This window comes from Pygocentrus nattereri, chromosome 24 (assembly GCF_015220715.1).
Source record: "Pygocentrus nattereri isolate fPygNat1 chromosome 24, fPygNat1.pri, whole genome shotgun sequence".
Taxonomy (NCBI): Eukaryota; Metazoa; Chordata; class Actinopteri; order Characiformes; family Serrasalmidae; genus Pygocentrus; species Pygocentrus nattereri.
In genome coordinates, this window is record NC_051234.1 from 12,611,200 (window position 1) to 12,634,407 (window position 23,208).

The 23,208-nt window shown below is 40.2% G+C and overlaps 1 protein-coding gene across 5 annotated transcripts in view; it reads left to right on the forward strand.

Annotated features, from left to right (window-relative positions):
• slc4a7 (solute carrier family 4 member 7) overlaps positions 1–23,208 on the forward strand; it is a 92,169-nt gene that overhangs the window by 45,014 nt on the left and 23,947 nt on the right. For 3 of the 5 annotated variants that reach the window (XR_005129592.1, XM_037534124.1, XM_037534123.1), the window contains exons 4-14: positions 41–179; positions 3,406–3,566; positions 4,500–4,688; positions 6,297–6,704; positions 9,040–9,167; positions 16,172–16,329; positions 16,887–16,974; positions 17,333–17,479; positions 18,379–18,482; positions 19,889–20,063; positions 22,520–22,653. Coding sequence is in view for 4 of the 5 variants with exons in the window: in XM_037534124.1 (XP_037390021.1) it covers positions 41–179; positions 3,406–3,566; positions 4,500–4,688; positions 6,297–6,704; positions 9,040–9,167; positions 16,172–16,329; positions 16,887–16,974; positions 17,333–17,479; positions 18,379–18,482; positions 19,889–20,063; positions 22,520–22,653 (1,831 nt within the window). In the remaining variant the exon portion in view is untranslated. The remainder of the gene's footprint in view (positions 1–40; positions 180–3,405; positions 3,567–4,499; positions 4,689–6,296; positions 6,705–9,039; positions 9,168–16,171; positions 16,330–16,886; positions 16,975–17,332; positions 17,480–18,378; positions 18,483–19,888; positions 20,064–22,519; positions 22,654–23,208) is intronic. The other 2 variants (XM_037534125.1, XM_037534126.1) reach the window with 2 other exon arrangements.

Below are 23,208 nucleotides of genomic sequence, written 5' to 3' on the forward strand. Positions count from 1 at the left end.
AAGAGTAGAGGCACCGTTCTGCTGCTACTTCTCCCCCCAGATACTCCCTCACAGAGAGTGCAGTTCATCTTGGGCACTGAGGACGACGATGAAGAGCACATTCCTCATGATCTGTTCACTGAGATGGACGAGTTGTCCTTCCTGGATGGACAGATGTGTGAGTGGAAGGAAACGGCCAGGCGAGTCTTCAATCATTTTAACAACACATTCTGTGACTCTAGCACAAGAGCAGCTTTGGATGGCTTCCTCAGCTTCCTGCTGAGTTATGAATCTACAGACACAGTGTTTATCTGAAAGGATCTAGTCAGTCCCTCTAATAACTTAAAGGCTGTGTTTATACTTGTAGTTTGATTCTCTTGGTTTGGACGGAAATGATATGTAAGTGCATTTTGGTTCTGGTTTGGTTTATTTAGCTTTCACATTTAATATATCTGACATTGAACCAGAAGATAAACAAAAGTCACATGGGAGCTGATTGGGCAGATTTTATGATGTTCCTTTAGCACCAATAACTGTGTTGCAACCAAATACGTCAACAAACATTTTCAACCATATCTTGCTCTTGTCTGAGCTTGAGGGTTTTATTTGATATTCTCAAGCAATAAAGTCACAAGAGAATGCACGTTACCTTTTCTCACTCATTAATAAATTCATCTGAAGTTGTAGATAATTACCGCTGCTTTTCTGCTCTTAATCCTTAATAATGTTTAGATAACAAAGGTCGAATTGAGCAATTACTTCCAAGGTCTCTTGGTAACAGTCATTATGAAGAGCTCATTGTCCCTTTGAACAGGAAAATCTGTCTCGCTCAAAAATGTAATGACCACTGCAACATGACCCAGTACCTCCTCACAGTACCTACATCTCTTCCTGTTGACCTAAGGAGGATTAACTGTACCTCAGTGTGTTGGTCTTAGTATTAATGCGAGGACAGTCTTAGAGTGCTGGTCTCAATATCACAGAAAACTGTTGCTTCAACATTTACCTTTTGGTACAGAGCAACAACACTCAATTAGGACTGTCACAATTTGATTGATGATTTGTTTGCAGTTTAAGTAATTACCAGGGTAAGTCACAGGTCATTATGAGGACAAATTTAGGAGATGAAAGAGAGCTATTAGCATGTCAGTCGCACGTGTGAGCATCACTGAAATAGAGGAAACCCACACCAGCAGATTCTCACTAATGGACATATGTTTTTAAGTACAAATGTCATGTAGGTGAGGGTCAATGACGTGACGCCTAAATTTTCTGTCCGACAGCATTTTTTTCAGTTTATATGTATGTATATAAAATATAAAATTATAAAATTTAATTATAAAATATATATCTGTGTGTGTGTGTGTGTGTGTGTGTGTATATTCCACATATGTACTCGCTTTAACTTTTCCAAAAATATAAGTTAATTGTAATTTTCCTGTTACTTAAAGGGTCAAAATATCATGTGGTGTGACCGTCTGGCCATGACTGCTGTTTTGAAAACTTTTTTGAAATTACTTTAAATCTATTCATTTTTTTATTTTTTGTTGTATTTGCCATGATTTCCAAAGCGTTTTGCCATCCTGTTCAAAACTGCAAAGCATTTCTAATTTTATTTTCATCATGATATACAAACAAACTTTGTCCGAAGACTTGAAGTCAATTTTATGAAATATCATGTGGTGTAACGATGAAGAAATGGCCAAATTGAGACATTTATGTTAAAACCATCTCAAAAACAGGAGACTGCATCATATAGCAGTTTGCCAAAGACCCATGGAAGCAGCAAGCAGATTTGTAAGTCTCTCTGAAATTTGCGAAAAAATAACCTTTTTAATGGCTGGCATGTTGTTGCCAGTTCTGTATATCATGTGGTATGACCTCAAAAAAATAATGGATATTAAATTATTTTATTCTACAAATATATATTTTCTTTATAAATTTCATAGTTACCTTTTGTGGAAAGCTGTCTTATTTTCTTTCAGTGGCCAATTCTGTGCTGGTAAATTTTGACTGAACTCGAAAATATAATGTGGTGCGACCAAATATGTGTTGTGACCGATGCAGAGCGTTTTCTATATTAGATACACGTCATAGATTGGCTGTTTTTGTGCTTTATATTCAAATGATGCCATTGTAAATATCTCTCATCGTGGGCAGTGTGTTAATTCTGAGAGAGAAAAGAGTAGAGTACCTTGCTTGGGGAAGAGAAATTAATGTAATTTTTTTTTTTTATTTAAAAAATTTATTTTTTCATTACCTGGAGAAAAGCAGTTTTTGTTAACATTGCATCTGCTGTCATCTATCATTAGTCCAAAATGAAAATACAACACCGATTTATGTCATGATGCTGTATTACATTACTGTTTTAGCTACACTGTAAAAAAAAAACTTTGTGGTAACAATTCAATTAGCTGTATTCAGCTTTAAAATTTACTGTGATTAAAAAAAATTCATTCAAAGTAATTGTTTAGTAAATAAAACAAGTTATTTACTTGTTACCACATTAAGTAATTTTTTACTGTGAATATTTTTACTGGTGTACTGAAGAAAAAATAGAAAGGAAAGGTTTCATATGTAAAAATAGTATAATAGAAATAGAATTTGTCCTGTTTTGTCACCCACTTTTACAAATGCAGGTTTTTTGGTTCTGATCAAAATGATTTGAAAATCGAAATGAATTTATTCCATTATGACGTCAAATGAAAAGTTTGTTCTAAACTAAGCCGTGAATGTGCTGCATTTATGCTAAAGATTTTTAGTAAAAAAGTTTATGAAACATTTGACAAATCTTCGTTTTGTTGATCTTTTTAAATAGATTTTTAAAGATTTTAATGTCATTTGGAGCGACTCCTCATCATGTGGTATAGCAATAAGTGTATTAAATTGAAAATAAAATATTTAATTTTTGTGGCTGAAATGTTAATTGCTGATGCAGCATGTTTGAGTTAATGGCTTTTATGCGATTTGCAGGAAAAATAAATCTGTTACTTCATTTTAGAAGCTGACTGAGACATTACAGAACAAATATGAGATCATTATTTATAAAACTCAAAAGTAATGCAAAGTCTTTTAAACACTTTCTAAACACTTTTATTACTGAGAACTTGTGAAAAAAAAGTTACGTGTGTCAAGGAAATGAATTCATTTTGAGAAATCATGGTCGCACCACGTGACTTTTTTTAAAAGGCCACAGCCATTTCATCTAGATGAAAAAAAAACGCTAAAATAACTTAATCTAAAATGTAAACATGAATTTATGGGTTTGCAACATTCTCAGTGTTTGAACAATTGCAATTGATTTACAAATTTTTTGTATTTTAAAATTGGCCTATTGAAAATCCTTATTTCAATGATCCATGAAGTAAAATTAGTGTTTGAACATCTGAGACACTGCTGGACAATGTATGTGTGAATGTGGTGCAGGTGGCTGAAGTTTGAAGAAGATGTGGAGGATGGTGGGGAGCGGTGGAGTAAACCATATGTGGCCACTCTGTCACTGCACAGCCTGTTTGAGCTTCGGAGCTGCATCATGAATGGCACCGTCTTGCTGGACATGCGGGCCAACACCATCGAAGAGATCGCAGGTTAGCCTTTTCCCAGAGAATCACAGGTTAACCTTTACTCTGAGAATCACTGGACAACCTTTTACCCTGAGAATCAAAATATAACCTTTACCCTGAGAATCATAGGATAACATTTTCCCTGAGAATCACATGGTAACATTTACTCTGAGAATCACTGGACAACCTTTACCCTGAGAATCATAGGATAACCTTTACCCTGAGAATCACAGGATAACCTTTACCCTGAGAATCACAGGGTAACATTTACCCTGAGAATCTCAGGACAACTGTTACCCTGAGACCCACAGGACAACCGTTACCCTGAGACCCACAGGAAAACCGTTACCCTGAGACTCACAGGACAACCGTTACCCTGAGACTCACAGGACAACCGTTACCCTGAGACTCACAGGACAACCGTTACCCTGAGACTCACAGGACAGCCGTTACCTTGAGACTCACAGGACAACCGTTACCCTGAGACTCACAGGACAACCATTACCCTGAGACTCACAGGACAGCCGTTACCCTGAAATCATAGGATACACCATTTTCCCTGAGAAATCACAGGACATACTTTTTCCCTGAAAATTACATACTAGGTTTTGCTCTTCTAGATCTTGGTAGGTTCCACATTAAGCTTTTCCCTGGTGAAGGTTGAACCCAATTAACCTTTAGTTTTATGTAACAGTTACTTTTGTATTGATTGATATTGAAGGCAGGATCTGATTTCTCTGAGCTGGCCTTGCCTTGTCTGTTTTTTTGTGCTTTGTGTGAATCGGTCCATTTGCACGCAGATGTTGCACAACTGCAGTTATTAAAAACACATGTTTGGCTTGTGTGCCGAGTGGCTCCAAAACTCTTTGCTCTTTCAAATTCAGAGTACTGTTTTTCCTTGAGTTCCTATGAAGGTTATGTTTATCTGCTGGTGTAACTGTACATAATGTTTTTCAGATATGATCATAGACAGCATGGTGGCGCAGAAGCAGCTGGACGAGTCCCTGATGGAGAAGGTCCGGGAGGCCATGCTGAAGAGGCATCACCACCAGAACGAGAAGAAGCTCAGTAACCGCATCCCGCTTGTGCGTTCCTTCGCTGACATAGGCAAGAAACATTCCGACCCGCACTTGCTCGAGAGGAATGGTGAGATGCTTCGCTGTACCCCAGTTTTTTCCAGCCACTCTTCTAGAGGAACTTTCTTCTGAACAATCACAAACTTAGTAGTTTAGGCTTCACCAAATCACCTCTTCGTCTCCAAATCTTCCTTTTGTCAACAAAATCAAAACCCAAAAAAATGGGGTGTTTGTGTTGATGGTGTTTGTGTCTAGCACTGGCAGGTTGTTGTGATAGGGATTTGATTTTTGTGCTCAGTGCTGGGACTGTTTGGTGCATGACATGCATCTGAAGTCCATTTGCTTGGACAAAGTGCCATGTGAGATGTTTGGTGTTTGAAGTAGAGAACTGTGCACTTCTTAAAAAATAATGGTTCTTCAAGGGTTCTCTAGTGAAGAAAATGGTCTTATACAGAACCAAGGACCCGTCAAAGAACACTTTGCATGAATAAATGGTTCTTTGCATGGAGAACGTGTGGTAGATGGATCTGTATGGAACATTTTTGAAAAGTGTTCTATATAGCACCAAAAATGGTCCTGTCGTTTGTTACGATACAAGCTTGTTACAGTGGAAGAACCCTTTTTGGTGCTATATAGCCTTTATATATAGGATGTATAACCTTTCAGACAGGTTCCAAACATCTACCACACATTCTCCACCAATCTAAAGAAGAATTCTTTGAGGGGTTTATGGTTCTATGTACAACTGTTTTCTTTACTAAATAGCCCTCGAAGAACTGTGTGTTTTTGTTTTTTTGAGAGTGTATGTAAGGTTTTGCTGCATGTTGTTTGTTGTAGTTCCTGGAACTGTGAGTTGAGTTTTAATACATTTTGGGATGTTGTGCCTGTTGGTGATGGACATCAGAGGTATTGCACTGTGCTGTGAAAGTGTGGAGGGTTTTTCTCTGCAAGTGTTTGAGCTTTTTGTTTGAATTGGGATATAATTGGGAATTTATATTGAGATATAAATATTCTGTAAACATATAAACATAAAAATATATAAACAAGCGATTTTCATGCGATTAGCTATTCATCATAAACGTCATGTTTTCTTGTGCACAAGGATTAATCAGAGTCTGAGTGTCTAAACATGGATTAACAGTAAGTTGTTAAATCATCACGGCTGTTTGACTCAATTAGGAACTCTCTTAAGAGTTTTAAGAGGAACCTGCTATGTGAGACAGAACCTTGTTTTTAGTGAGTATGTTTGAGCAGGAGCTAAAAGGTGATGGCTTAAGACTTTTTAGTTAGGCTTAAGACGTCAAGGACTGGAACTGGACACAAAGGACTACAGTATAATATTCCGTATAATTTGATAAGGATTGTTATTTGTTATGTTTCCTACTGCCTAGTTTTAAGCCTATTTTAGACCGAATAGAAAACAAACAGCTAATTGTGAATTATAAGAATATATGAATATATTCTTGTATCTGTATATGATTATAGCCTCTATTCACAAATTAATAAGAATAATAAAAGAATATATAATTGTGAATAACTCTAACAGAGCGTATTGAAATGGGAAAACGTCACCCAGGTCTACTCATGCCTTTACTTCTCATGCCTTTCCCACTGTTTATTCATCCTGTTTTTCTTCATTCTCATCCACCTCCTCCTCCCTCATGCTCTGGCCCCAAAGGGGAGGGGCTCTCTGCCTCCCGCTTGTCTCTCCTGAGGCGTACCTCCTCCATCCCTGCCACCACCCTGCCGGACTCACGCCTACAGTCCAGAGCACCTCGCAGCTCTCGTGGCTCCTTCAGCCTCGGCCTCCTGCAACTGAGCCCCACCTACTCCCCCTCTACCACACCCCAGAACTCCCCGCCCCCGTCCCGCCACTCCTCGCCCCCACCGTGCCCGGCCGGCCCCCCACTGCAGCACCCGAAGCTGCTGGTGTCCCGGGGCCAGAGAGACGACATCCCGGAGGTGGTGGTGTTCCCACCTGAGGAGGAGGAGGAGGAGCCATACCTGCATGAAATCTCCAACCAGGACAAGGGGGCGGGGCCTGACCGCACCCACCAGTCCCTGCTCCTGCCCCCCCCTTCAGAAGGCAAATATCATCCACCTTTAGCATGCAGCATGATTCAGGAGCACTGACGAACAGAAGCACTTTCTGAAGGCCGTTACACCAAATGCAGTGCGAATTAACAAGCTCACTGCTTCAGCTGCTTCTTTCGTTTTAGTGCTGGAGCAGCGAGGCTAATGTGGCTAACAAGTAATGGAAGCTAAAGACGTTAGCATCAGTTAGCATGCTAACTGCAGACCTAAATATACACACACTGCCGCAGATGTTTTAGCAAAATTGGCTTCCTGTGTGTCGGCTTCTTATTTAAATTTTCCATTCCATCTTAAATAGTTCACCAGTTATCATTATAACACCTGAGGTGCCAGAATGTAACTGCTTCACCATTTAAGGTGGAACAGAAAATTCAAATAAGAAAAGAAGCTAAATATTTGTGCCTCAACACGTGCAGTTATTCAGGATCTCCACTAGACTCGACTTCATGGTTTCTGATGCTGTATGACATGATTTGGTAGAAATGTGATCATTAAAAACACCATAGTGTAGCTAAAAAAACAGAATTTCATCTTGAATTTTGTCCTTTTTTCTGTAAACTAGACTTTTGGCTCGAGCTGTCCTTCTACCTTTTTTATTCTCCCCCTGCTTCACCTGCCTGACCTGTCCTGCACCTGTCTGTGTTCTCTGACGTTCTGTTCTACTCAGCTACTCATTCATGTTTCTCGTTTGCCTGAAGCTCGTGAGGGAGCCAATTGGGTTTGGGGAAGGGGAGTGGGGTGGGGGGGACTGCAGAGAAGCTGGTTTATTGTTCTGCTTTCAGTGTTTTGAATAATGTGATCTTAATCTGCTTCTGTTCTGGGAGGAAAATGTGACAAATGAAAACAAGGTGATGAATGTGAACACAGCAGGGAAGCATTTGAATGTTAAAGGGCCTATATTCATGATTCTCCCGCCCCCCCCCTTTTCACAAAAACATTTATTCTGTGGACCACTAAAACATTTATTCTGTGGACTAAAATTGTGATGTCAGTCATATTGAGATAACTCAACTACTGTAGGCTGAATGGATGTGGCTAAACTGCTGAAAGGGCAGGGTTGAACTGCTGTAGATCGAATGGTCGGTGCTTAGTAGTTTTAAACAGGCTGTGTAGTTTCCATATATGGCCTGTATGGACTGAGGAGTTAAACGTCTTGGAAACATCAGACGCCCTCTGGAGGAGAGGAAAGGATACTATATTGATGGAGAGAGCCTTTATATTTTTCTCTCTCTCTCATTCTCTCTCTTTGTGGTCTGAGTGGTGTTATTGTTGTCCTACAATGTGTTTATACCAGCTGTGCCAAATGTATGTGTGTTTATAAACATGCTGTGGGCTCTGAGTGACCTCACTCTTATCTGGAGGTGGACGTACATCACGATCCATAAGGTCAGCGTTTTGATGCGCGAGCATTTAGGTTTGATAAGCTGGATCCAGCCCTGTCTGTAATATGAATTCATAGCAAACAGATTGTAAATATTTTGCATTGAGGCAAATGTGAAAAAAATTAAACAGTAAATGTTCACCGAGATGTCATGGAACTAATGTAAACAAAGAGGTTCTAACTTCTGACTCTGAGCCCTTACACAGTTAGAGGGCAGCGGTGAGTAATGTTCGTTAACTGTGTAGGCTGTTTTAATATTTTCAGCATTTTGCTTGGAGAGTGAAGGTTTTTTTTGGCTTATATTTTAACTCTCAAATATATATCTACGTTTTGCTACATGTGATTGTGTTTAACTGAAATGTGTGTGTATGTGTGTGTGTGTGTGTGTGTGTTCGTTCAATTGGCTGGTTTGATTGATGTATACAATGAGCAAGAACAGAAAATTTAATTGTGAAATGCAATTATTTATATAAAAATGAGAGATCATGATTAATAGCTGTTGGAAGTCACAATGACCAAATGAGAAGTGATGACTATGATGGTGTCTTTAATGTTAATTAATATATAATTAGATAATTAATAGAAACCTACCTAATATCACTTCTAGCTTCTAGAATAGTTACACTCTCTCTCTCTCTCTCTCTCTCTCTCTCTCTCTCTCTCTCTCTCTGTCTCTCTCTCTCTCTCTGTCTCTCTCTCTCTCTCTCTCTGTCTCTCTCTCTCTCTCTCTCTCTCTCTCTCTGTCTCTCTGTCTCTCTCTCTCTCTCTCTCTGTCTCTCTCTGTCTCTCTGTCTCTCTCTCTCTCTCTCTCTCTGTCTCTCTCTCTCTCTCTCTCTCTCTCTCTCTGTCTCTCTGTCTCTGTCTCTCTCTCTCTCTCTCTCTCTCTCTCTCTCTCTCTCTCTCTCTCTCTCTCTCTCTCTCTCTCTCTCTCTCTCTCTCTCTCTAGGTTTACTGGCCTCACCTCAGTCGGCCCCGGGGATCCTGGAGAACAGTAAACCGAGCGAGAGTCGGATCAGCGGTGCTGGTGGGGGGGGCACGGGGAGCCGAGAGAACAGCACTGTCGACTTCAGCAGGGTAAGATGAACACACAGTCTGAAGTTCTAGATCTGCAGGTTCCTCTATCCAGTTCCTCCCTGGTCTGATCCTCTGACACAGACACAGTCAGACCTGATATTACAGTAGTACAGATGTTACAGTTGCACAGTGAGCTGAGCAGAGCTTATCGGCCAAAATTAACCTCATCCTTTACAGCCTCTCTGTGTCCTTCACAGTCAAATGGGCTGATCCGTTACTGCGCCTTTAAGACTGAGATATGTAAATGAGTCTGTTCTGACAGACTATGTCTCCTAATAACTTCAGAGTTAGTGGGCGGGGCTGAACTGCTTTAAAAATAATGGGCAGATATGTATAAATTAGTTGGTGTTTGGAACATCACAAAAATACTGATTTTGAAAATGGTAAAATTATTGAATGAACATTAGTGACCAATTGGAATATCAAAGCAACCACCTGGCAACGCTTTAAGGATGGTATAGCAACTGTGTAGCAGCAGCTTAGCAGCCACCTTGCACAGGGGGTCGCAACCCAAATGTTAAGAAGATCCATTTTGTCCTTTCAGCAAAAATCAAACAATTTTGGGAGCCAAAACATTTTATGTCTATTTTACCATCTTGGCTGCAAATGTGTCTCAGTATGTGTTGATGTACTACTATAGTCTAAACAAACAAAAACACAGACTTACTTTGCTCTGCTTTAAGCTTTAGCTCAGCTAACCTGCTTTTCTCACATCTTCAGCAAGAACCTTTTCCTCAAAAGCAGAACAGTTTTTTGTAAAATGTCTCTCAGCGTTCACCTTTTTATGAAATTTTTATATTCGCCGGCTTCTTGTTTCTTGTTTGCTGTTTCGTTAGCTACTAGCTAGGCGAGATTGTTGTCTGCTATGGTGACCAGCAGTAACTCCAGTGTTTAAGAAAATGTATTGTTAAACTGAATTGAATGATCAGCAGAGATTTATTTTACTGTAAAGGAGCTTTATTTTTACCGACAAATCTAATTCTGCTGTGAAGCCACAACAGAGCAGTAAAAGAGCTGCATGCACGAAATATTTCTGACCCCTTGTCTAGAAGAAAGCTTCAGCTGCACAATCACTCTGCGTTTTTTCTTTTACTCTTCATTCTCCTATGTTTCTCTCCCAGATAAAAATTTTTGAAACTTTAGCCATGCTTACGTACTACAACAGACTTTTTCATTTAAAAAAGTGAAGAAGTTCTGCTTTTCCCTGGTACTGGCCCTTTAATCGCTGACGGTATTAAAGGGCTGATATCCGAGTTTTCGGATGTCTGCTCTGCATCGCTGCAGATCGTGACTGTAACTCAGGCCGTTCCGAATCTGTTATCTGATCGTCTGATCGTTTAATTACTGATCAGATGGCTTCATATGAATGTTGTGAACATGAGATGGTCCATTGTTTCCTGTTTTATAGTGGTCTCTCATTCCAGCCTTGTGTTCTTTAGTCATAGAGACAGACATTTTGGGAAATGAAGCACCGTATCAGGTTTCAGGTTCTGGACAGAACAGGACAGAACAGTTCCACAGTTAGGCCCTTTTACCCATCACACACAACAGGAAGTTTTACATTATCACGTTTCACTCACAATGAAGAAATTAGTTAAAGGAAGAAGGCATTCACTAACACTTCAGTATCGCAGGAGTGCCACACCAGAATCTTTCACACCATGTCAGATGTTATTATGCTCTTATCATAACTGCTTACTAACTAATCAAGACAGTAAACTGGCTGCTGATTATTGCCATTTTAAGCATTTTCCAGAACACCTATTTATTGTGCATTTTGGATTTGTATTGTGAATATTTTTGTTTGATTTCTAACCAAAAGACAATAATAACCTCCTGTTAGCTCTAAATAAAATCTTTGATTTCTAGTTAACATCTGCCTGTTTGACCTCATTTGATCTCAGGGTCTGCATGTATACCGAGCTTATTAACTGAGCTTCTATTAATGATCTGGCCTGTTAGACTGAATCTCATCAGACTGTCTTAGCAACCGCTTAACAGGAAAGTCCACCAATTTCCCCAAAGTTCTCTGCTTAAGTAAATGGATAAGAGTCGGCTGTTTATGCTGAGGATTCCACACACTGTTCAAAGTTTTCTGCTGAATGACTGTAATCTGTTGGAAGCTGAAGCAGACAAGGAGGCAGGATGCAAGTGCAAGCCAGTGGTTTTATTATTGCCTATGGAAAAAATAGAAAAGGAAAAAAAACAAAAATAAAAGAAAAGCAAAATGAGGAAGATGTTAAAGAAGTGAAAAGAACCATCAAAAGGAAAGAACAGAGAGCAAAATACGTAGGGAATAATGGTACGTACTAATTAGCAGTGAAATAGCACCAAGCAACGAACAGACCAAACCAAGAGAAATAAAGAGACAAAGAATGAGTGGACAGGGCTCCAGACTATGCACAGGTGGGACAGATGACCAGGGGGTGGGACCAGAGAGGAGACAGAGACCATAACAACAACAAAAGCATGTGGAACAAGACTCACAAGGCAGAAACAGAGAAATACGATGCAGGACGAAACCAGACATTACAGCGACATGCCACGCAAACATCACCACAGTCTGGACATCAAAAGGGTTTTCTCTTTATTATTTTTATATTGATCAGTTTCTGAACGTTAATCACTGTGTCAGCACTTTTATTCTCTCAGATGACTCTCATGTTTACCTACTCATCACTTAAATTTGTAACCTGTCTCCAAGTGTGCCTTGCATTTGAACAGTCATTGCCTAAACACCCTATAATAAAGCAGTAATGAGCAGCTGGTTAATGACTCACTCCTGGCTTGATGAGACATAAGAGTGCTATAGAGGAGTTATAATGCCCCTAATTGTCACCAGATGTTTTGCTCAGAGTTTTATTGTATTATTTTTAACTGTATTTAATGTAGTTTGCTGCAGCAGCTGTGTGTGATGAGCTTATCATGAATCCAACTGAGTGTACTGTCAATATTAGTGAACTGACCCTGCAGTGGTTTCTGCTGTAGGCTGACCCCCACCTCGCCCCCCCCGGAGACAGGAGTTTTTAATGATGCACCCACAGCTGGATCTGACCGCTGTGTGAGAGGGAGAGTCAGCTGTGTTGTGGAGCTCAGTGTGTGGCGGGTGTGAAGGAAACCCAACCCAGCATTCACACAGCCTAAACACACATTTCTAACAGTGTTCTTTACACTGTAAACAGTACAGAGAGAGAGGTTCTCATCATGTTCCAGCTTAGTGTCATTATAGCCTGCCAGGATGCTTACGTTTGCATTTGACGTCCTCAGAATTAACAGCTTTAGCCCGTGCTTTATTCCTCAGTCATGTACGTAATAAACTTCTGCACCAAAACCTGAAAATGCGCCCGAAAGAAGAGTCACTTCTCTCGAGCGGAGTTTCAAAAGAATCATCCACAAAAAAACGTTTTCCACGTACAGGATTTGTGTGTCTCAGAAATGCGCCGGTTGTTAGTATGTTGTTGTCTTTCCCGGTATTGTATCTGCTTCCGTGTATCAAGGTGTGATTCCTGGGAATTATATGAGGCTTCATACAACTGAATATATGTATTCACACTTAAACCTTTAGTGTTTAGATACTGTGTAAATGTGTGGAAGGGTGAAATGTGCAATTTCTGATTTAATTTTCAAACTAAATATCAGTAGCAGGTGTGTGGATCTAGTGAGGTTAGGGCACAGATCCAGGTCCTGGTGTAAAGAAGAATCAATCCAGATACAGCTGCAAAGAGATTTTAATCCAGTTTCAGGTGTAACAGGAAGTGGATTCAGGTGAAGTGAGAATTGAATTGAAAGAGAAGAAAATCCAAATTCAGTTGTAAAAAGAAGTGAATCCAGATTCAGGTGTAGAAAGAAGTGAATCCAAAGAGAAATGAAGGTGTAAGGAGAAGTGAACCGACAACCAGGTGTACAGAGAAGTGAATCCAGATCCAGGTGTACAGAGAAGTGAATCCAGATCCAGGTGTACAGAGAAGTGAATCCATTTCCAGGTGTAAGGAGAAGTGAATCCAGATTCTAGTGTAAGAGAAGTGTGAATTCAGACCTGAGTGTAGAGAGAGGAGTAAAAGTGAACCTAGATTCAGATCCAGGTGTGAACTGACCTGAACTGTGACTGTCACTCTGTCCCTGGCTTTGCGGTTGCTGCGGCAACAGGACTGCCACCCCTCTTTCCGCTGCGGCTGCGTGAGATCTGCTGTAAGTCCTGCCCCCCCGGCGCTCTGTGATGTCACTTGTCTGCTCCTGTCAGTCATGTGTGTTGATTGGTGTTCAGTGCTGCTGACCGTGTTTGATGTCATAATTCAACATGTAATGAAGCGCTGCCTCAGCTTCTGATTGTTGTTCTGTGTTTGTGGTTCTTTCATGTCTGTAATTGATGTTCTTTGATCGTCAGAGAGAGAAGCTCCCTGTCTTTAATGTGATCTTGATATGAGCTCTGTGTCCTGATCTGAGGGATTAACTCCTCACAGTGTCGCTGGCAGTAATAAAAGCTGCAGTTTTGTACGAATCATTTCTGACTTCACTGAAACGAGTGGAAAACTGGAAAGTGCAGAGTGTAAACTTTTCACAGTAGTCCACATTAGTGTATGAATGTAGGGGGGGGATATTTTAGCATAATTTGAATTTGATGAACAATTGTCCAAGTCCTGCTTGATGGCTAAAACTTGCACACATTGGTCGTTCAGTGGTTACACTGGGTGGTGGTACAGCAGGATTATTCCAGAAATTCTGACCACTTTTTAGCAAAATCCTTTTTCCAAATGAAATCATTTTTCCAAATGCATGAATTGTCTATTTGTACATCAATATCAGTAGCATTACTCAGTAAAAAGATGACTGATAAAAGTACACCATAAGTTTGTTTATCCTCTGCAGATTTCTGATTTTGTGACTGGACAATAGTTTTCAGGCCTCTAGATGTAACGGAAAATGTGTATGTACAACAATGTTTCCCTGGTATTTGTAGATTTTTTTTTTTTTTTTTTTTTTTACACAATTTTACAAATTGTTAGTTTTCATTCATTTCTGTTGTTTATTTCTTTGTATTTTGCATGCTTAATGCAGATTGAACAGCTATAAGTGTGAAGATAAGTACATTTTCAGATTCAGGTTTAGATAGAAGTTCAAAAAAAAAAAGTAAAATTCAGATCCTGATGTAAACAGAAGTGAATTATAATTTCTTATGTAAACAGAAGTGATTCCAGTTCTAGTTATAAACGTGAAACTGGATTCAGATCCAAATGTGAGTTTAGTTGTGATCTGACCTTAATTGTGACCATCCATGGCCATGCGGTCAGGAGCGCTTGATAAGCGAAGCTTGGTACGTTCAGGGTTTTATCAGTTGTGCGCTGTTTGGGTATCTGCAGGTTTGTGTGTTTGAATTTCAGAGCAACAGAAGTTTTCGGTCTGATGGAAAACAGACATCTGTTAATGAACCTTTCTGAAGTAATCAGGTACATTTGGTGGTGTTGAGGACTGGACTCTGGGGTGACTCAGTCCATTGTTCAGCAGCAGAATTGGTCCTTTCTCTCAAAGATGTAAGGTTTAAGTGCTGGTTATCTGATTAGGGGCAGTTTGGGAGTCAACCAGCTCTTCCAGGTGGTTGTTAGGAGACACTATTTTCACTTGAGCTTTTAATCAGTTTTGGAAACTCCTTTTTCTTCACTATAACCTTCTCTTTCCATATGCAAGTGGATAATTTTATTCAAATAATAATAAGAATAATAAGAATAAAATAATATGAAATAATCTCAGAAATATGTCTTTAAAAATCAATATCTTAATGGCTGTTTTCACAGTAAGTTGAGTTTATATACAGGCGTCTGTAGTAAATGTGTTCTTTGTTATGAGGACGTGTGGATGGAGATGATGAGGACCCGAGTGCTGATAGTTGTTGTGATGGCTGTGTTCAATGTAAGAAGTTTTTGTTTTATGTGATTCTTCCAATGAGTGCAGAAACACGTTAGCAAACTAGCATTAGCATGAGAAAACAAGCCCTGCTCTGCTGGCGTGTGGCTTTCTGAGGAATCAGATGATCTCTCGTTACGAAACCCTCCTGTTTCTCACATGCCTGTGGTTTCACTGCTCAGATATTGTGCAATCAGTCTGGAACTCACGTTTCAGTGCGCAGAGCTTTCCTCTCATATCTGTCTGTGTCATTTATGATAAAAAGCTTTATTTAGGGTTCATGTGAACATACAGCACCAATCAGAATTTTGGACACACATAAAGGGGGTTTTCTCTTATTTTTACGTTTTTTTTTTTTTTTTATTTTAGATCTTAAAACTACAAATATCCCACATTGGAATTACACAGTGAGCAAAAGGTGCTAAATAAGTCTTATTGTAGTTGCATCAGAAGCAGGAGAACACTGGATGTGTTGGAACATGAGGGAACCGCTCTAAAGTTAGCTTTAAAAAGTTGATCAGTAGCAGAGAGCAGTGTGCAGAACAGGAACCCTGCTGGATTTAACGAGGCCACCTCCACTGCACTGTTCCTCACACACTCAAGCTGTAAACCACCACGTCCTGCTCACTGTGGAGGAACTTTCAGTCCCCTCATGGCTCGGAGACACAAAGCCAAACCTTTAAACACCTTTTTAGTGCCTTTTACATGCACTGATATTGGAAATGTGGGCGGAACCTGATAGTTTTCACGTGCGAAAGTTCGAACAGCAGCACTAACATTTCATATTTTGTTGATTTTAGGTGAAAATGAAGTGAACATAAGTGAATATGTCCTCAGCGTCCTCAACATGGGAAATATTGTGTCCTATATATAAAAAAAAAAACATGAGCATATCTCGCTCTTAGACTTCTCTCTGTATAGACAGTAACACAGAGCGCTGCCTAGTGTACTAAACCACCTGTTCAAAGATGAAAACTTGACTGCTGCTGCCAGATTGAGGAACAGCGCAGAAAAACAGATCAGTAGAGATATGATTTATAATATCATTTGAATTATCCTGTATAATTTTCCATGCTTACCCTAACCATGTGACCTTTGACCTTCAGGTGGACATGAATTTCATGAGGAAGATTCCTCCAGGTGCGGAGGCGTCGAATGTTCTGGTGGGGGAGGTGGATTTCCTGGACCGTCCCATCATTGCCTTCGTCAGACTGTCTCCCGCCATCCTCCTCTCTGGCCTCACTGAGGTGCCAGTGCCCACTAGGTAACACATTTACCTGCAGCACAGGAGGAGTGATCCAGTCAGTACTGAGAGTTCTGAGAGCGATCTCTATCTGAACCCCCTCAGCTCTCCAAAATATTCGGTCATAAACACCACAGCTGACCAACACACTCGGGCTGAAGCCCTACTGGCCTCTAATGATTACATGTTTGTTTTAACAGTAACAGGCTTGATATGGAGGAAAGTGTTTACCAGTGTTTTATCCCAGGAATATGTTAGATTAATATAAAATATATTAATAATATTTTAAATGCAGATAAGAATTTCCGGCTGCTGCTGTGTGGCCTGTCTAATCACATGAAGATTGACAGTGGCATCTTCCAGGCAATGTAAACAACCTGTGTCTCCCCCAGTCAGCTTAATCCCTGCATGCTTGATATATAATAAAAGCGTTTTGAGTTACTGGAGCTGAAAGAACAAGATATTATTCAGAGTAAATAAACAGGGTCTCTTTGTTAAACTGCGGGACCCCAGTGTTCCTGTACCCTGAGCTTTCTCCTGCTGTGTGTGAACGGCTCGGCTTTGTTGTTGTGTTTCAGGTTTCTGTTTCTGCTGCTTGGCCCATTTGGTAAAGGATCTCAGTACCATGAGATCGGCCGGTCCATCGCCACGCTGATGACCGACGAGGTACAATGTCCACACTTTAAGTCAAACCATCAGCCCAAACCCAGATCTTTCCATTAATGTAAACACTTTATACACTTACTGTACACTAATTACTACACACTATTTTAGTTCTTTTTTTATAGATTCTTTTTAAAATGAGTCTTGGTTTATCTTTATTCTACTAGCGTTCTAGATTATCTGAAAGGGTTCATTATTGCTCAGTTAAATCCAGCTTTATACAGTAGATTTCTCCATTACTGATATAATCAATAACCCTCATTATGATCAGCTCTGATCTCCTCATCTTCTTTCCCTCCTGTTATTGTTGTTTTTGTTGTTGTTGTTGTTTTTGATGTTGTTTGTTTACCATGGTTTCCAGGTTTTCCATGATGTAGCGTATAAAGCCAAAGACCGAAATGACCTGCTCTCAGGGATAGATGAGTTTCTGGACCAGGTAACCGTTCTGCCCCCAGGAGAGTGGGACCCCACCATACGCATTGAGCCCCCAAAAAACGTCCCTTCACAGGTCAGCAGGGACCCAGTGGTGGGTGGGATGGGGTGCTTTATGGTGCTCAGTGTAAAAAAAATTTGTTTCTGCTACCTTTACCACTACTACCTCTACTGCTACCAACAATAATAATAATATTAATACAACACCTTTTTTATTAATCAGTGCACATGGAGCATCAGACCCAGACCAACAGTGAAGCACAAGAAAAGCACAATAATATGTACAATATTTATTATTATCATGATTGTTATTAACCACGAAAGAGATTGGGAGTGAAGGCAATAAAAGGCAATACAAACCAAAAGAAATGATTTGGGAAAAAATGTGACCTCAGGTTGAAATTCTGCAGTTTTGGTGAGCAGCTTAGTTTGGAATGCAAAAATAATTAAAGGATCAACAATAACTCCATCAGTTTTAAGGTCAGAACATCAGTCTCATCAGAGATGAAGAAAGCAGCAGTAACAGTAGAGTGGGAGGTTCGCCACACTTGGTTCTCCTGCTCTAGAACAGCAGGAGAGAACTTATTCCAGCATACACAAGCCTGTGATGTTCAGCTGGCAATTCTTCATTTGGTTCTTTACACTGATGACATAGAAAGACTGAAATGTGTTACAGCAGAAATGGTCATCAGTTCAGACGCTGCAGCCCAATTTAACAGTAAATTAGTATTCAGACCCATTTCATTACATTATTACACCCAGCAGACTCTGTTTAACTCTTGACCTCACCTTTAAGAAGGGGGCAGGGCTGAGGACTGACCCCTTCACTCAGTGGACAATAGTAGATTAATGTTTATCTACAGTAGTAAAGCATTGCCTGTCAGTGCTGTACGTCTGTGAGTGTCTGTGTGTGCGCTGTGTTTGTGTGTGTGTGTGTGTATTAAACTGTATGGTATGTGTTTTTTGTCTCTGTAGGAGAAGAGGAAGTTGCCCCCGGTGCCCAATGGCTCCACCCCACCATCGGAGAGCATTAAAGGGGAGGATCATCACACAGGCCCTGAACTACAGAGGACAGGAAGGTTAGTACACTGCACGTGTGAAAGTACACCTCAGTTAATGTGGTGCTATTATATAGGTATTCCCATAGAGACACTAGCAAAATTAGCAATGTTGTAGTGATTGAATAAAACAAAACTTTTCAAAGCAGAAGTGCACATTAAGGAGGGGGGCATGTCTTCAGTACACTCTTAAAAACGAGGGATCTTCAAAGGTTCTTTAGTAAAGACAATGGTTTTGTTTAAAGTCTTGAACACTTGGAGAACAATTTGAATGTTTATGGGTTCTCTGCATGGTGATATGGTTCTTCAGATTGGTGGAGAATGTATTGTACATGGTTCTGTGTAACTCTCTTCAAAAGAGTTCCATATAGTGGCAAAAAGGGTTCTGCTATTGTTGTGATGTGAAGCAATTGAAGAACCCTTTTTGGTGCTATATAGAACCATGTACATGTTCTCCATCAGTGTAAAGACCCTTTTCACCATGCAGTGTACCATTTCATCATGCAAATGCTTCTTTGAGTGTTAATGACTTCATACAGAAGCATTTTCTTTACTACAGAACCTATGAGATACCACGTTAACTTTTTGATTCTAGCCTTTCCCTTACCGAGGGTCCAATGTTGAGACCCCTGCAGACCCCAGCACTGTGTGTGGTGGTTGTGGCTGTAAAACTGCGCTGCATTATCACATTAACTAAGGAAACGGAGGCTGAAGGAGGTGGATCAGTGTGAGTCTGGACGTTAGCGGTGATGGATTTGCTGTAAGTCTGTTTTGATGAGGCCACGTGTGTGTGTGTGTGTGTGTGTGTGTGTAAATGTGCGTGAGTGTGTGTGTTTATGCATGACTGTGTGTGTGTGGGGAGAGGATCAGAGCTGCTGCCTCATTAAAGCAGCATTAGACGGAGTTCAAAATGGGGCTTTAATGTAGCCGAGGCTGTGCCAGAGAGCCACAGTACAGCAGGTAAATTTAGCCACTGCCACGCTTTTATGTGGACCATAGGTTCCACCGTTCAGAAACGGCTGGGTTACAGAGAGAGAGAGGCTTTGAGATGAGCCTCTGTAGACACCATCCTGCTCTCCCTAATTCCTGTTCCTAATATTTATAGTAAAATAAGTAAATGCTGAAAATCTACATTACATTTCTTCCTTCCTAATTTATTACAGTATAACAGAATGACTATGTGGATCATACGAATATTATAGAGACTTTTTAAATGAAACAGTAGAAGCCATATTGCCCCCTACACTTCCTGTAGTGTATCACAGTCTGTCAGAACATGCTAAACATGCTGACGTTTCTCTTGTTTTTAAGCAATGTTTGCTAATCATTAATAGTTCTCTCAGAACTAGAAATGTAGAAATGTGTTTAGTCCCTCTTACACTCTCTCTCTCTCTCTCTGTCTCTCTCTCTCTCTCTCTCTCTCTCAGGTTATTTGGGGGTTTGGTGTGGGATGTCCGGCGTAAGGCTCCGTTTTATTGGAGTGATGTCAGAGACGCTCTGAGTCTGCAGTGTTTGGCCTCTATCCTGTTCCTATACTGCGCCTGTATGTCCCCCGTCATCACCTTCGGGGGGCTGCTGGGAGACATTACCAAAAACAACATTGTGAGTATCTGACTCACAGACAGAGTGAGCGGTGACATCATTCATATTTGAAGAATTTTAATGAGTTTCAACTTTAAATTTTATACCTTGGCCACATGGATGTACAGTACAGGCTAAAGGTTTAGTATGTTGAGCAGCAAAATCTGAAATATCTGTTTTTCCACTGTGGAGAAATGATCTCCTTCACAGGGAATATTATGAGTTTGAATTTCTTAAAGTGAGACTCTACAGCAGAAACTGTGATTTTATTTGATAAAAATATCAGAACTTAATAGAAATGTGTTCAGCCCCTCTCACCCTCTCTCTCTCTCTCTCTCTCTCATATATATATATATATATATATATATATATATATATATATATATATATATATATATATATATATATATATATATATATATGTGTGTGTGTGTGTGTGTGTGTGTGTGTGTGTGTGTGTGTGTGTGTGTGTGTGTGTGTGTGTGTAAAAATGTGTGTGTGTAAATATATGTACAGTGTATCACAAAAGTGAGTACACCCCTCACATTTCTGCAGATATTTAAGTATATCTTTTCATGGGACAACACTGACAAAATGACACTTTGACACAATGAAAAGTAGTCTGTGTGCAGCTTATATAACAGTGTAAATTTATTCTTCCCTCAAAATAACTCAATATACAGCCATTAATGTCTAAACCACCAGCAACAAAAGTGAGTACACCCCTAAGAGACTACACCCCTAAATGTCCAGCTTGAGCACTGCTTGTCATTTTCCCTCCAAAATGTCATGTGACTCGTTAGTGTTACTAGGTCTCAGGTGTGCATAGGGAGCAGGTGTGTTCAAATTTGTAGTACAGCTCTCACACTCTCTCATACTGGTCACTGAAAGTTCCAACATGGCACCTCATGGCAAAGAAATCTCTGAGGATCTTAAAAGATGAATTGTTGCGCTACATGAAGGTGGCCAAGGCTACAAAGACTGCCAACACCCTGAAACTGAGCTGCAGCACAGTGGCCAAGATCATCCAGCGTTTTAAAAGAGCAGGGTCTACTCAGAACAGACCTTGTGTTGGTCGTCCAAAGAAGCTGAGTGCACGTGCTCAGCGTCACATCCAAATGCTGTCTTTGAAAGATAGGCGCAGGAGTGCTGTCAGCATTGTTGCAGAGATTGAAGAGGTCCCCCCACCTCTTCAATCAGCCTGTCAGCCTGTCAGTGCTCAGACCGTACGTCGCACACTACATCAAATTGGTCTGCATGGCTGTCACCCCAGAAGGAAGCCTCTTCTGAAGTCTGTACACAAGAAAGCCCGCAAACAGTTTGCTGAAGACAAGTCAACAAAGGACATGGATTACTGGAACCATGTCCTATGGTCTGATGAGACCAAGATTAATTTGTTTAGTTCAGATGGTCTCAAGCATGTGTGGCGGCAATCAGGTGAGGTGTGCAAAGATAAGTGTGTCATGCCTACAGTCAAGCATGGTGGTGGGAATGTCATGGTCTGGGGCTGCATGAGTGCAGCAGGTGTTGGGGAGTTACATTTCACTGAAGGACACATGAACTCCAATATGTACTGTGAAATACTGAAGCAGAGCATGATCCCCTCCCTCCGGAAACTGGGTCGCAGGGCAGTGTTTCAGTGTTTTCATGACCCCAAACACACCTCTAAGATGACCACTGCTTTATTGAAGAGGCTGAGGGTAAAGGTGATAGACTGGCCAAGCATGTCTCCAGACCTAAGCCCAATAGAACATCTTTGGGGCATCCTCAAGCGGAAGGTGGAGGAGTGCAAAGTATCGAATATCCACCAGCTCCGTGATGTTGTCATGGAGGAATGGAAAAGCATTCCAGTGGCAACCTGTGAAGCTCTGGTAAACTCCATGCCCAGGAGAGTTAAGACAGTTCTGGAAAATAATGGTGGTCACACAAAATATTGACACTTCAGGAACTGTCTCTTAGGGGTGTACTCACTTTTGTTGCTGGTGGTGGTTTAGACATTAATGGCTGTATATTGAGCTATTTTGAGGGAAGAATAAATTTACACTGTTATATAAGCTGCACACAGACTACTTTTCATTGTGTCAAAGTGTCATTTTGTCAGTGTTGTCCCATGAAAAGATATACTTAAATATCTGCAGAAATGTGAGGGGTGTACTCACTTTCGTGATACACTGTGTGTGTGTGTGTATATGTGTGTGTGTATGTATGTATGTATATATATATATATATATATATATATATATATATATATATATATATATATATATATTTATATGTGTATATATATATGTATATATATATATGTGTATGTATATATATATATATATATATATATATATATATATATATATATATATATATATATATATATATGTATGTATGTATGTATGTATGTATGTATGTATAAATAAACACACACACGTATGTACACAGACGATAGAGTGTATATAAATTCTCTCTCTCGATCTCTCTGATAGAGTGCTATAGAGTCTCTGTTCGGAGCGTCTCTGACTGGAGTGGCATATTCTGTCTTTGCTGGTCAGCCGCTTACCATCCTGGGCAGCACCGGTCCAGTTCTGGTGTTTGAGAAGATTCTGTTTAGATTCTGCCGGTAAGGAGTTCAGTGACCTTAAAAGTGTTTCTTTAAGACCAAATTTCATAGTAGATACTGAATAATTCATAGCATATACAGAATTATTTGTAGTAGATGCTGAATAATTCAAAGTAGATACTGAAAAATGTATAATGGAATAACCCAAAGACATAAGATAAATAATTAAGCGCTGCATTAGATCCTGTTATGTTTCTTGTGGTTGTTTGAGAACAGTGCTGTGTAGAGTGTGAGCAAGTGTGTGTGAGTGATGAGGTGGTCATTAATTTAGCAGTACTAAAGCCTGCAGCTTCTCTCTACAGTCTGATGATCAGTTTTTAATGCTGTAGTGCCATCTGGTGGTGAAAGTATGAACAGACACTCATAAACTCATCACTGCTCATTTATTTTCATACATTCTGAGCTAAAACAGCCCTGAGCTTCTCTGCTGTAGATGACAGTCCACATGTTTTTAAAGAGCCTTTTACTCTGCAGATCCACAGACAGTCTTGTATCTCAGAGATTCTCCTCAGCTCATACACATTGACCGGGGTTTCTGCATGACTTTGGGCTGAA